At 49.2% G+C, this 15,774-nt stretch overlaps 1 protein-coding gene across 1 annotated transcript in view; it reads left to right on the plus strand.

Moving 5' to 3' along the window:
• The window catches only part of TEAD3 (TEA domain transcription factor 3), a 301,226-nt gene that overhangs the window by 171,891 nt on the left and 113,561 nt on the right, over positions 1-15,774 (plus strand). Inside the window, 1 exon segment of the mRNA XM_069633449.1 lies at positions 13,835-13,978. Coding sequence (XP_069489550.1) covers positions 13,835-13,978 — 144 coding nt within the window.

Below are 15,774 nucleotides of genomic sequence, written 5' to 3' on the forward strand. Positions count from 1 at the left end.
TCGTACCTCATCGGAGTTTCAAACCGGGCCTTCTTACTCGGGGGGGATAGGATCAGTAGAGCCTGAGGGTGTGGCCCCTTGTGGATCATACAAGAGGAAATGTTCTGGATTTTTATCATAAGAATCAGCCAAAGAAGACATTCTTGACATGACCCTATCTATGTCTTCACTGGACCATTTTTTGGAACTGGGAATGACTCTCTCAGCAAGTCTATGGGATTTATCTTGAGTAGCTTTGCTGGTTGTGGACCTATCAGCAGACCTGGGCTTGTCTGTCTGTTTAGGGGGGGTGGAGTGTTTCACAGGTGTGGAAGAATGTACAGGTAGTTTCTTCTGCTGTTTTCCCCCCTCCCCATGCGTAGAAAAATGTTTGCCCTGTCCCTTAGTGGCTCCGGAGTTTTTCGACGCCTGGCGTCGAGGATCAGAGATGTGTTCCTGTCCTTCGAGCGTGGGGCCTCGCTGGCTTTAATTGCGGGCTCCGACTCCTGGAGCGCGGCCTGGGGGTGGAAGTCGTCTTCCGACGATCGAACTTCTGTTAGCCTAGGGAGCGAGGCACTCTTGGCAAGAGTGGATGATTGCCTGGAGTCATGCGGCGATCTTGATCGAGAGCGCCCAGAGGACACCGAATCGGACCGTTCTGTCTGTGCCTCTTTCCGAGAACTCGACGTCGTCGAGTCTCGGTTGGACTTAGTGTGTTTAGTGTGTGTAGTATGTGAAGCGCTTGTGTCGCCGGGGGTCTTCCCCATAGCCGCCCTGCCGGACGACCTTCCGAGGTCGGGGACCTGCGCTCGGCTGTCTTTCGACGCCGTAATGCCCTCGCCGTCCGAAAGTACGGCGTCGCTGCCATCGCTGAAGGCGCCCTCCGCTGCCATGGCCGCCTGCCTGGCGTGGTGGGCCCAACGCTTCGTCGAACGGTGCTTAAGTGTCTTAGGTTTAAACCTACTACACGCTCTGCAGTTCGCTTCCGGGTGGTCCCTCGGCAAGCAGAGATTGCACGTGGCGTGCCTGTCGACCCAAGGGTATTTGCGATTGCACTTGGGGCAGAATTGAAAAGGGGTACCCTCCATACGCACCTTGAGGCAGCGGGCTGTTAAGTGTAGGAAATGTATAAGGTGTACCTATATACCAAGAGTGTAGAGTATGTACCACCCCCCACTCTCCCTACTTGCCGAGGCCAGCGGCCTACCAGGCCCGGGCCGAGGCCAGAGGCCTTCCGAGGCCCAAATCCGTCGTGCAGATGTCGACGGTCGAATTCTTCTCCGGGCGGGCGTCGAGAAATATATATTTCTGAGGCTTGTGGAATCTGCTTAGATCACATGCTGTGCATAGGCCGACATCTAGTGGAAGCTGCGGAGTATTACAGTTTGTTTTTCGAAACTCGAAAATGGGCGTCGACACAGGGCGTGCCTGTAATACTATCTCTAGTGTGACGTCCACTGTACCCAAGATCCCTCACGCGTCTAGGATCCTCAGATTGTTTTTTTCCGCCATACTGGTCGGAAGCATTTTGCGGAGTCCCCTGGCCTTAGCCATACTTTTGCTAGAATTTAAAATAATAATCTATTGACATCCTTCCCCACCCCAACGTCGAACTTCGACACTCGACGCCGGCTGGAGAAGAAATCGACCGTCGGCTGCTGCACGACAGATTTGGGCCTCGGAAGGCCGCTGGCCTCGGCCCGGGCCTGGTAGGCCGCTGGCCTCGGCCCTGCAAGTAGGGAGAGTGGTGGGTGGTACATACTCTACACTCTTGGTATATAGGTACACCTTATACATTTCCTACACTTAACAGCCCGCTGCCTCAAGGTGCGTATGGAGGGTACCCCTTTCCAATTCTGCCCCAAGTGCAACCGCAAGTACCCTTGTGTCGACAGGCACGCCACGTGCAATCTCTGCTTGCCAAGGGACCACCCCGAGGCGAACTGCAGAGCATGTAGTAGGTTTAAACCCAAAACACTTAAGGACCGTTCGATCAAGCGTTGGGCCCACCACGCCAGGCGTCAAGAGGCCATGGCAGCGGAGGGCGCCTTCAGCGATGGGAGCGACGCCGTGTTTTCAGACGGCGAGGGCATTATGGCGTCGAAAGACAGCCGAGCGCAAGTCCTCAACCTCGGAAGGTCGTCCGGCAGGGCGGCTATGGGGAAGACCCCTGGCGACACAAGCGCTTCCCACAGCACTTCCACAAAACACATGAAGTCCAACCGGGACTCGACGCGCACGTCGAGTTCTCGGAAAGAGGCACATAGAGAACGGTCCGAATCGGCATCCTCTGGGCGTTCTCGATCAAGATCGCCGCATGACTCCAGGCAATCATCCACTGTTGCCAAGAGTGCCTCGCTCCCCAAGGTAACGGAAGTTCGATTGTCGGAGGAGGAAGCCGACTTCCATCCCAGACCGCACTCCAGGAATTGACGCCCACAGACCGCGTTACGGCGGCTCCCGAGCCCCTACTTCCACAATCGAAGGATAGGGACACTACCCCCGAACCTCGACGCCAGGCGTCGAAAGGCTCCGAAGGGGCGAAAAACAGGGAAAACACTCTTCCACTCACGGGGAGGGGGAAAAACAACAAAGGAAGCAGCCTCTGCCTACTTCCACACCTTTAAAACACTCCACTCCTCATAAACAGACAGACAAGTCCAAGTCTTCTGCTATCACAAAGACCCCTGCTCAGACCACCAAGTCTAGTCAGGATAAGTCAGAGAAACTTCCAGAAAGAGTCATCCCCAGTTCTAGAGAATGGTCTAGTGATGACATAGACAGGGTCATGTCAAGGATGTCATCATTGGCAGATTTTTACGCAAAAAACCCTGAACACTTTCTCTCTTATACTCCCGACGGGTCAGCACCCTCAGGCTCTAAGGATCCTATACCTCCAAGTAAACAGTCCCGGTTTGAAACACCAACACGGTCTTCAGACCCCTTCTATGTACATCCCTACTCTCAGTATCAAGGAGAGACACCCTTTTGTGAGGATCCAGATTTGGGCATGTTGGAAGAACAAACTGGTACGGGCTACTATGGGGATGATGAGGACCAAGAAGAGGATGAGGATGACCCGGAAACCTACAGAGTAGATTCCCCGGTAGGGAAGGAACCCCTGGTTACCGACTCCCCTGTCGACAACCAACCTCTCCTGACTGAAGTTCTGTCTCGAGCAGCTGAACATTTCCACATTGACACCCAGGGTGCTCAAGAGGAGAGGGACTTCTCCGAGGAGTTAGTGGGAGAAAGGAGGCCGGTTGCTCAGGCCATCCCTATCCTGAAGTCTATTCAGAGGAGAATAGACCCTTCACTCGTAAATCCTAACCTCACCAGAGCAGTGAACCCCAGGATTGAGAAACTTTTCAGGGCAGCCCTATCAGACCAACTGTATATAAGGGGGCATCTGAAGCCAGACTCCCTGGTTGTTACAAACACCCGTAAGAGGGCTGGAACACCCTTGTCATCGTCCGAAGCTCCTCCCAACAAGGAGAGCAAGAAACTGTATGGTTTGGGCAGGAAAGTAGCCTCCACTTCCGCCTACCAGGCAAGGATTGCCAACTCCACCACCCTGTTGGCCAGCTACAACTGCCATCAGTGGGAAGAAGTCGCGGCACTCATAGACTCCGCCCCAGAACCCTTAAAGAGGCAGTTGGCACGAGTTTCGGCGGAGGGAAGAGCCGTGTCCGGTTGCATTTTAAAAGCAACCTTTGATGCCGCGTATAACGCCGGCAGATTGATAGCAGAAGGAACTGTTATCAAGAGACGCGCTTGGTTACGCTTGGTTGCGCTTGGTTACGGCAGTCTGGATTCAAAGTTGAAACCCAAGCATCATTGTTAGATAAACCGGTGGAGCCGGATCTGTTGTTTGGTAAGGCGGTCGAGGACGCGCTGAAAAATGCCAACGACGAGTATGAAACACTCAAATCCCTAGGCCAACTAACCAATAAACCCCCTAATCAGAGAGGGAATGGCAATTTTCGTCGCCCACGCGGCCAAAATTCCCAGAGAGGATCCAACTATTCCCAGGGGCAGGGTACACCGTGGAGCAATAATAACCAACAGTCTACCCAGGGTTACAGCAGGGGTAATAAAAGAGGACGTGGAAAAGGTAGAGGCAGCCCCAGTAGAGGAGGCGGCACGCCTCCACCAAAACAGTGACGCTCCGTTCAGGGTCCCTTCTCATGCAACCCCAGTAGGGGGATGCATTTCCAACTTCACCCAAGCTTGGGAAGGGATCACATCAGACAGATGGGTGCTGTCCACAGTATCCGCAGGGTACTGCATAGAACTGTTAGAGCGTCCCAGAAACCATCCTCCACGACAAAAAATACATTCCTTGGACCACCAGAAGATCCTCCTCGAGGAGATCGTCAATCTGCTAGCAAAGGACACGATAGAACTCGTCCCGGGACACCAGGTAAACAAGGGTATTTAGTCAACTTACTTCCTTGTGCCAAAAAAAGATTTGACAATGCGCCCAGTATTGGATTTACGACCTGCAAACAATTATGTCAAGCCCCAAAAGTTTCGCATGACTACTCTCCAGGAGGTAATCCCCCTCCTAAAAAAGGGGGATTACATAGCAACATTGGACATGAAAGATGCCAATTTTCATATTTCCATGTTCCCAGCGCACAGAAAGTACTTGCGCTTCAAGGTGGACAGTCGGCACTACCAGTTCAAGGTACTCCACTTCGGGATAGCTTTGGCTCCAAGGGTATTCACCAAGGTACTGGCGGTGGCGGCAGCACACCTATGCAGGGAGGCAATCCCGGTGTACCCTTACCTGGACGACTGGCTCATCACGGGGGAGACCCCAGTAATTTGCAGAGCAAACATTCAAAGGACTATCGACCTCCTCTTCGAATTGGGCTTCTCAATAAACGAGAAAAAGTCAAGTCTGGTGCCAAGCACATCCAAACAGTTCCTAGGAGCTATCCTAGACACTCAAGAGGGGTTGACCTTTCCTTCCGAGGAAAGAATTCGGAATATACTGCTGCAAATTCCGCAATATCAGTCCGGTCGCCAGATAACGGTACGCAAAGCAATGCGTTTGCTGGGCATGATGGCGTCATGTATTTACCTGGTCCCCCACGCGCGCCGTGCGCATGCGTCCCATGCAGGAATGGTTAGCGAAACAGTGGTCTCAGTTAAGTGGTCAGTGGGACGATCTAGTGGTCGTTTCGCCAACACTTGTACAAAGCCTTCACTGGTGGACAAGAGAGAATCTGTCCAAGGGGAAACCCTTTTACGATCCCGAGATACAGGCGGTAGTCACAACCGATGCATGCCTGACGGGGTGGGGAGCTCACCATCTCCACCACACAGTTCAGGGTCTCTGGTTGCACTGAGTGGCCAAGAATCACATCAACCTGTTAGCGGTTCTGGCAGTATTCAGAGCACTTCAAGCGTTCGAGCCCTACCTGTTAAATCTGTCAGTGCAAATCCGGACGGACAGCACTACAGCCATGTTCTACCTGAACAGGCAAGGAGGGACTCGGTCGCCAAATCTGTCCAAGCTTGCCCAGAAAATCTGGATATGGGCACTCAGACGGAACATCTTCCTGTCATCGCAAAACATGTTCCAGGGGATCTCAATTTCCTGGCAGATGCTCTGAGCAGAGACCCCCTCCCAGAGGAACACGAATTGTGTCTACACAGAGAAGTCGTAGAAGATATCTTCTCTCAGTGGCGTTTCCCCACTATAGACCTATTCGCCACAAGCGAAAACAGACAATGCCCAGGATTTGCATCCAGGTTCCCCCAACCAGACTCCCAGGGGAACGCCCTGTGGATGAACTGGTCAGGGATGTTTGCGTACGCTTTTCCACCAACTCCTCTAATCAGGAAGGTGGTCAACAAGATGAACAGAGAATCGATGACGCTCGTCCTAGTTGCTCCCATGTGGGCAAGACAACCGTGGTTCCCACACTTAGGCAGATTGGCGGTGTGCGAACCCATCAAACCTCCGGGCTGGTACAACCTACTGTCCCAGCACCAAGGTCAAATAATGCATCCTCAACCCAACTCAATGAACATGGCAGCATGGCTCCTGAGGTCATAGAGTTCGGACATCTCAATTTACCACAGAGGTATATGGACACCCTAAAGGAATCTAGGAAACCTAACACAAGGCACTGCTACTTTGACAAATGGAAGAGATTCGTTATCTGGTGCCAGAATAAACAAATCAACCCAGTTGATTGCACTCCTTCCACTATTGTTACATACATGCTCCACCTGCTGGATGCTGGACTGGTTTTTAACTCACTGAAGGTACACCTGGCAACACTGTCAGCATACACCACTTCCCATAACAAGGTGTCGTGGTGGAAAGTACCAGTAGTTAAAGCCTTCATGGAAGGAGTAAAGAGACTTCACCCTCCTATTTCAAACCCACCACCAGGATGGGACCTTAACGTGGTGCTATCTAAGCTCATGGGCCCCCCATTCGAGCCCATGCACAAAAGCAGTCTCAAACACCTGACTTACAAAACGGCCTTCTTCGTAGCAATTACATCTATAAGAAGAGTCAGTGAAATTCAGGTTCTGTCAGTGCAAGATCCCTTCTTTACTGTCCATAAAGATAAACTGTTTTTACGCACACACCCTATATTCTCACCTAAGTTTATTTCAAAATTCAATGTGAACCAGACCATCGAGCTTCCGGCTTTCTTCCAAGACCCACGAAGCTCGGCTGAGGTGAAACTACACACACTAGATGTGCGTAGGGCGGTCCTCTACTATGTAAACAAGACCAGACCGCTAAGGAAAACAGATCAGCTGTTTGTCTCCGTAGCTACAGGCAGAGAGGGGGATCGCGTCTCTAAAGGTGACATCTCTAAGTGGATTATTAACTGTATACAGCTGTGTTACTCACGTTCTGAAAAAACTCTGCCTTTCACGCCTAGGGCCCACTCTACAAGAGGCATTTGGGCCACTCTTGCTTTCATTGCAAATGTACCCCTTGACACCATTTGCAAAGCAGCTACTTGGAGCTCTATTCACACTTTTACTCAGCACTACTGCATTGACACTCATTCCAAGACAGATACACAAGTGGGACAAGCGGTTCTAAGACATGTATTTGCCCATGACCCTTCTCACATCCCACCTCCTTCAGGTACTGCTCGCTAATCTATGCACAGCATGTGATCTAAGCAGATTCCACAAGCCTCAGAAGGGATACATTACTCACCGTAATCGTATTTCTGATGCTTGTATCTGCTTAGATTCACATGCGACCCACCCTTCATCCCCTCTGAGAGAAGGCGCATGGATGCTTGTAGTCTTACCTTTCTATCTATCTGCTTGGATTAGCTGTACTCGCGCTACTCCTCATGCTACCTCATGTCAGAAAAAATACAATCTGAGAGTCCTAGACGCGTAAGGGATCATGGGTACAGTGGACGTCATTCTAGGGATAGTATTACTGGCACGCCCTGTGTCGACGTCCTTTTTCGCGTTTCGAAAAACAAACTGTAATGATCCGCAGCTTCCACTAGATGTCGGCCTATGCACAGCATGTGAATCAAAGCAGATACAAGCATCAGAAATACGATTACGGTGAGTAATGTATCCCATATATTGCTAACATGTAGATGGGGTTTGGGCATGGTCGAGTTATGTATGACTTGTCTCAAATCAGTGGCTTCAATGGTAATAACACTACAAAATTCATGTAGGGCAAAAGTAATTAAGTCCTATGGAGCAAGCAAAGGAAATAATGCAGGTTAATCGTACAAAGTCAGGGTCCAGCAATACAATATAAACAAAGCATATTTAATCTTTATTTTTAAAAAAAATGCCCAGGAAAGGCCATTAATCATGTTTTAAAGGAAGTAGAGAGACAAAATATTGCACTACAATAAATATACAGTGATCATTTTGATTTTGGTATATTAGAAATTTGTTTCCATAATATATTTAGGAAAATTACTTCCAAATTACTTTTAACTGCACCTTGGTTCTTGGGCTGAAACAGAAACATGACTACATTCAATAATAGGAAGCCCTAAAATCTTAACTGCATGGTCAAATGATGTCTCGCTTGACGTCACAGATGATGGTATAAACGGCAGATGGATGAATGCAACTGCGGGGAGGGCTCTCAAAATCACAAACTACTGCACCATATAGTTCCTGCAGTCCACCAGCATTTACATACTGATGACGGTAAGTATGATCGCTTGCCAGCGAGCCCAGAGACAGAGGCAGAGCTGCTCACTGGGGTCTCACAGGGGTGCACACTTCTGCATGATCCAGGTTGACGGACCAGAAGTTTGGTCCATGTATAGCCAGGCAATCGGGCCATTGACTAGCAAGGAGGAGGAAGCGATGCCACACGAGGGAGCACTAATAGAGAAATCCAGGACGCATGAGGGCGAAGCTAGGAGAAGGGACATTTAGCCATCCCTGCTGCCCACAGCCATACCCGGAAATTGCTAAACCAATCTCCTATGTTATTGGATAAATTAGAAAATGAACTGACCTGAGGGCGCCTTACCTATAACTGCTGATTGAACTGGCATCTTCTTTGCCAGAGGATCGGAGGACTTACCACTGAGCTTTTCTATCCCCTTGATGAATTCATGAATTCGTAGAAGTGTGAGGGTGTAGAGGAAGGAGACTGACCCGCAGGAGTCATGGTGTGGGCTACACACCTTTATTGTGCAACTTAAGAAAATCTCTCTCTGCCTTCTTCTAAGGGACTTGCCCTGCCTCAAGCTAGGAAAACTTTAGTGAGCTGTCAGAATGTCAGTCAAAATTAAATGTTCTCCATCCTCCGTCAGAAACCAACTAATCTAACCCTAAAACTGTAAACATAAGTCTTTAATTAAAGGGAATTGCTGGCGTCTTGCTTCAGTCTTAGAAGTAACTCTTTGACTGTCCCTTGAAAAAGGGTCAGCGGAATGGCTCTCTTATCCTGGTCCTTTTATGAACGTTCTGCGCAGTGGTTTTCAAGCACTCTTGCAGAAAACTTGGATTAGTCTCTTTAACTCTTTCGAGGAAGTAGAACAACTCATAGCCTTATTTGGCTTCCATTTAACACTCTGATGATGGATATCTTTTCAAGGCTTCCCTGTATTTTCCTTGTAAGTCTTTCTAACGTCTGCTTGAGCAGTGGTATTGGGCTGACCACTGCAACAAGTGAGAACTCTTGTTATACTCAGTTGGGCCTCTTCCTTTACCCGAACCGGCCTTCTCACCATTCCCGTTACCTGTGGTGTTTTGGGGACACTGCTCCAGTTCTTCCCAGAGTTGCTGGGGCTCCTCCTTTTTGCTTCCTGTGTGGCTCTGTAGCAGGCTACTGGTCTCAGTGTTGTTTCTGGACCAGACTGTTCACCTTCCAGCAGTCATGCCACCACCAAGTGAGTTGGCGCCCTGTCGACTCTCAGGATGCTCCAGCAACATCCTGTTCTTTCTGTCTACCTCCCTGAGAGACGCGACTGGTCTGGCTGCAGCATTGCAAGTTTGAACATCCTGTGCTGCTTTCGTGTACTCCTGGCTTTCGCAGTGAGAGCTGCTTAGTCTGTTCTTGCTGTCTTCTTTGTACTGTTGACTCCGCCCTCGTGTAACATCAACACCATCTTGGAAAGTCTCTTTTGAACTCGTCATGCCTCCAGTGAGCCACCTTGTTACAGTACTTGGCTGGCTTTGCATATGGTTGCTCCATATGCCTCGTATGTTCTTCAGCATAGTATATTTTACACTTGTCACATTCATGGATTTACAATAACGCATGGTTCCACGATCAATGGTGGGAGAAAAGGGTGACCATGACGGCAGGGGGTTATGTAACAGGGATTTATGGAGCCTTTCCCCCAGGTGGATGTCCTTATCCCCAGGAGGGGAGTCCCTCCCTATGAGGTCCTCCCGCATATTACCACCCCTGTGGGGGATATTGTGCAGCAGCCACACCTCCCTAGCCTCAAAGAAAAGGGATTCCCCTGGGGAGAAGTGGCAAGCCCTGGTGAATTGTCACAGATGGCACAAGCTCTAGGTGAAACTTTTGAGATGGATCGAGGCTACGGAGGCCAGTGTGACAACAGTTACCAGTGGTGCCTCTGCTTCAAGTTGTTCACAGTCGGAGCCTCTACTGAGCAGTTAGAGAAACTTGAGATGGTGATTGGTGAAGTCTTTGTTTATGGCCAGATCTTGGCCTAAGTATAGGTCTTTTCAGAGCATTAGGGAGATCTACAGATACCGTGCAGATATCTTGGAGATCCACCAGACAATTGAGCACAGATGGTTGTGGACAGCATTGCTCCCAATTGTGATCACTCAATTCAATGAGTCAATGAGTCATGGGAAATTAATGAGTTCACTGTGATCCCGAAGTCAAACAAAGATAGAGACTTATTACCCGCTTGGTGTCAACAAATTCCTTACATTCTTTAGGAGGGGGTCAGTGCAATGTGTCCTGACTGTGTCCAATCCCGTAAAGAAAAGCCTAAATAGAAAGTGCATTACAGTGCACACTTGGACCAAAGGTGTTCCAGCCCCAAACACTGCAGGCACAAGGAGAGCACCCCTGATTCTGCAAACGCTTTGCTTAAGGAACCACTTCATCTACACTCGGAGCCCTAGGGAGCAGATCCTATGGAGGAAATGCATCCAAACAAATGTAGCCGCAAATAGCACATGCACAACCGCTGGCCCAATCCATGCTGAGAAAAAGCTGGTCGTTGAGGTTCGGAGCATGCATCAGTTAGGCTCCTGAGAGGACGGTGGTCACAGGTGTACCAGAGTTTTTAAAAACATGTTTTTAAAATGTTACTGCATCTAGAATGCTGCTCCGCATCATGCTCAAGAGCCCTGCACCTTATTTGGGGACAACCTCCCCAGGCTTTGGGGAAATGGGAAGGGATGTGGGAGTAAAAGCAAAGCTAGAATGCAGAAAGGATCTGGCTATGATTGGTAATGTTGTTTTTGTACACTGCTTTTACTCACCAATGTTCTCATCTTTCATGTGATCCCTTATCTTGAGTGTAACCCTAAGTAGGGTTAACCTGCTCAACTTTGGCAGTTACCGTCTTCCGTGTGTCTTACAAATGTATGCTTTTGGATCTAGGCTCTTAGATATTCACACACTTGCATCATCTTCCACCTACTGCTGGGATGCAAGCATTGGCAGAAGATGCCAACATGCCATCTACTGTTGTGGTGGGACTCATTTGACTGACTGCGTGAAAGATACCCACGCCACAGTGCCGGCATTGTCGGTTACTACTTCATATCCTTCATTCAACATTCCCCAACAGTGGTCCTTCTTCTGTTGTCCATGCTACGTCAATGATTTCTACAGATCAGGCTTTGGGAAGCATAATCACATCACAAGACTTCTGCTGCCTACCCTGAAGAGAACGTTTCGCTTTTTCTTTTCTTTTAATTGTTTACACAAGAAAGTGAACATTACTTTGGCACAAAAGTCACAATCCGTGGCTCGCCAAAAGTGCTCCGTCATCTTGGCTTTTTCTTTCACCGTTCACCAACCTCATTTCCCCCCCCAATAAGTCCCCATGCAGGGCCCACTGGCGATGTAACTGTGCATGTGTCCCTGGGAATCACTCTTGACTCGAAAGGCAGCTTGTCCCAATGGTACCCTGCAGTCATTTTTCCTTTATTAGGTTGCCATGCTCGACTCCTTGTGTGGCAGGAGGCAGATATTCGTATTATTTTGGAAGGCTGAACACTGCTGTGGCCATTTTGTGTCTGCAGGTCCACATTAAAATGGCAGCCTGGGTTTAGAAGTTGAATGGGACGCCAAAATGAGGCTCTATTTACCTGTTAACCATGGCAAGAAGTGTGTGATATATATGGACGGTGCAGTGTGCCTGATTGGGGTTAGAGGTGCATAAGGCCCCTCAACAAATGCATAAGAGTACGGTTGAATGCACCATACCATTATCCGATTCTGGGACAAACCTGAAAGCTGCTAAAGGAGGCTCTCACCAGAGGAAGCCAAAGCTTTGCTGAGGCATCTTTCTTGAACTCGCAACCAAGAGAGAACTCTGCAGGGCTCTACGCAACCCTGAATTCTTCATGCGACCAGAAGACACCACAACCGTGCTCCCGTCCCTTGGATATTTGGGCACAACTGCGTTTCAAATCTCCAGGTTCCATTAAAGAGCTAGCCCCTGTACGACTTTCCTCGTGTCTGGGACCCTGACCTTCTTGCAAAGGATGGGCAGTTGGTAGATTCACAATGGGCCTCATTACGAGGTGGGCAGTAAGGGATTACCGGCACCGGTAAGGGCACCGGTGCCGGTAATCCCTTACCGCCCTTCTACGATTTCCCTTTGCGGGTCCCGTCCTTAACGCCTACAAAAACCAGGCGTTACGGAGGGACCCGCAAAGGGAACTCGTAGTAATAGTAATAGAGCTAATAACGGTACCGCAATTTGCGGTACCGTTATTAGCGCCTTCCCCATTCCCATTGAGCCCTATGGGGGCTCAAATGGGAATGGGGAAGGGCCCTGGTGAATGGGGAATTACCGGTCCCTCCGACCACGGAATGGACCGGTAATTGCTCCATTCACCAGGGCGGAGTCGGAAGGGTTTTGGAGGCAGCCATGGAGCTAACAGCTCCATGGCTACCTCCAACCTCGTAATGAGGCCCAATGTATAGCTCCTTAAAACCTCACCATGCCATTCTCAGAGTACTGCGTCGCGGTGGCTGCAATCACAGCTACTGAAATAACTGCACCCTACGGCTGCATCTAGTTCTTTCTTCCGTTTTGTGAGGTCATCCAGGGTCCCTGTAGTTTTCTTCCTGACAGGGGCAGATGCCTGCCTACCCTGCAACTCCTCAGCTGGACTCTGACTGACCGTTCTTGAACCTTAAACCGCAAGGCTTTCCCGAGGTCTTAATTGCATTGAATATCTTTGGCCCATAAGAAACCATTGGGTTCGAGCTAAGCACTGCTGTGTCTCGTGCTGACTAAGCCTAGCCCCTGCTTTCTCATACCCGCAGCCCTTTACTACTGATTTTGTGCCATTGGAAAGTATTGTTTTTTTCTACATTCTTAAAACGCTAAATCATGTTTTTGGGACTCGAGAATGAATCCATGAACTTTTCCGGGGACGTCTGCTGAAGTTACCAACCCCAAAACTATTCCTATAACGTTATTCATCTGCAATAAACTGCATTTTCATTTCTGGTAAAGCCTACATCGAAAATAGAGTTTGACTTATTTGATGTGCAGACGTTCCGTTACTGTTTGTTATTGCATGTAATCTGCTACCTTTTTACCACCTGGTTCCCCTCTTGAATAGCCTTGACTGCTCTGCCACACTTACCCCGGGAGAGTCTGGCATAAACGGAGAAGCCCTGGAAGATATGTGTGTGTGTTGGACTTGGCTAAGCCCTAAATGTAGACTCTAGGAAAATCACATCAGAGAACCAGTGACTGTTTAGATGTTTGATTGTGAAAGGCATCACTTTTTAGCAGGTAGCTCAATCGGTATATCACATTGTATGGTAAATTGTTCGCTAGTGTGCACACAGTGTTACCTCGATTTTCATAGGATAATATGAGAGGAGAGGAAAAGGTGCAGTGTGTGCGTATGTACATGCCATGTGTATTTATCATACACTTGGTTGATTTTGATGATACAGACTATTAGTCATCATGATATGTATTAGCTTTATTATCAGGAAGTCTGTTTTTTCACACCCTATGAATCCATTTGGCACTCTAGTTCCACAGAAGTACAGTTTTCTATAATCTTGAGTTTTTTACATCTGTGCAAAATTCCTGAGAGTTCCATCTTATCTATACATGTATTACAACCCCTGCATATCCTTCTACGGCCTGCCTTTACTATGCCATCTTTTCCTCTGTAGGACCAGCTCTCGAAGGACAAGGCTCTACAGAGTATGGCCTCCATGTCTTCTGCCCAGATTGTATCCGCCAGTGTCCTGCAGAGCAAGCTCAGCGCACCACCACCCACACCCCTCCAGCAAGCGGTCTTCTCCGCAGCCTCTCGGGTAAGGGCATCCTGCACTCCGGATCTTGAAGCCACTAGTCTGTGGGTATTTGAGAGGTTGGTCAAAACAAGCCCACCTTACACTAGACACCTCCTTCGGCAGGCTGCCTTGGGGAGCATTGAAAGGCCACTGGCGATAAAACAAAAGGAGCTTTTTTGTAATGGCATAGGATGATTGGCTGGGAAGGAAGGGTGTATTGTGGCTGCTAGTTTGAATGGTATGAGGAAATGTGTGGAAACAGTCTTGTGATTGGTGGATTGGTTGGGAATGTCCTAGAAGAGCTGGCTATATGGGAGGTAGGGTCCATGGCGCACAGGAATTGGTTGCGAGGAATGGTGCAGGAAATATGGCTTCAGCAGAGTGTAGGGAATGGTAATGTGCAGACTATGGGGACGGTTTATAGACTGTTGGATGAGGGTTGTCTTTGTGGGAGGTATGAGGGAATATGCAGTAGAGTGGCTAATGGACATCTTTAAGGTAAGTCGTAAAAAATAGTGTGGCGGGTGTGATGAATCCTGTGGAGTCATCACTGATCCCAAGCCCAAAACCACCTCCCTTGTGCCCAGAGGACAGCAGCCACTACCTGATCCTGACCATGGGGTTGGTAATATGAGGGAGGAACAGATGGGAGGAGATGGCTGTCAGGGAGCTGTGGTGACCCCATCAGGAGGGACGCAGTATGCTCCTTTTCCATGTGAAAAATATTCTATGATCCCTGATTTCTTGATGGCATATTGTCAGTATACCAATCCTTTCAATAATAAAATGTGGGCCTCCTCTTGCTAAGCAGGATAATATTCACACGTCATGTGCACATAATATTCACTTAGCATCTTCTATGTCTGATAGTCCCGACTTGAATTAAAAAAAATCAAACACATTTTAGATTTACAGAGTCTCAATCTCCAATGGACTCCAAATCCCATAAAGCTATAGTACTGAGATGAGGAAAAGGAGACAGGAGTTAATTTGGAGCGAAAAGCACACCAAGCTGAATTGGTAGACTAATTATTATGATACCAGTTAGCTGTGGGACATTTAAAAATGGTGTACCTTTGAACATGTAGAGTAGAGTAGAGCAGAATTAGAAGAGGGACCCAGAGAGGGTCGCAGCGGGAAGCAGAACCAAAAGCAGACATGCAAGCAAGGTACGCTGAAGGAGGCAGGTGCTTCCTACCAGAGTGGAGATAGTCCGTAAAAGACATAGCCGGTGCAAAGCGGGGATAACGGAGGAGCCCGCTGCAAGGAGAAGGCTGTCCTGAGCGCAATCACGCTGTGGAGCATCCATCCCACCGGCGAGTGAGAGAGAAGTTGGCGGGAAGACCAGAGAAGTGTCAGCAGAGCGGGGGATCGCTGCTTTCCCGCTGCACGAACATGGAGGCAGCGGTGCGCCAAGGTTTGGGAATCCCAGAAAGTAGTGGTGAGTCTGCCCTGAAGTATTGGGAGGCCCGGGGTGAACCGACCGGCGTACAAGCAATTACCAAGCTGTTTCCTCGATCCCCCCCACCCCAACACCGACCCTCCCCCCTATCCCCGTGTCCAGACCAGAGCTTTCATCTAGGGAGACTCTGAATGTTCTTTCCGTATCTCGTACTTAGGAGATAATGCGATTGGTGACCATATCTCCGGCTGACTTAAGGCCACCATTCCCCGGGTCGTGGGTCCCCAGGTCGATTACCACACATCTCAGGACTAGTCCCGCCCCACTCAGGGCGGGGTCTTGTCTCAGAAACAGTGAACATCCCATCCCCAAGACTGTTGCACTCCATACCAGTTCGCAAGGAATGAACCAGTAT

This window comes from Ambystoma mexicanum, chromosome 13 (genome assembly GCF_040938575.1).
Source record: "Ambystoma mexicanum isolate Mex_15411 chromosome 13, UKY_AmexF1_1, whole genome shotgun sequence".
Classification (NCBI taxonomy): Eukaryota; Metazoa; Chordata; class Amphibia; order Caudata; family Ambystomatidae; genus Ambystoma; species Ambystoma mexicanum.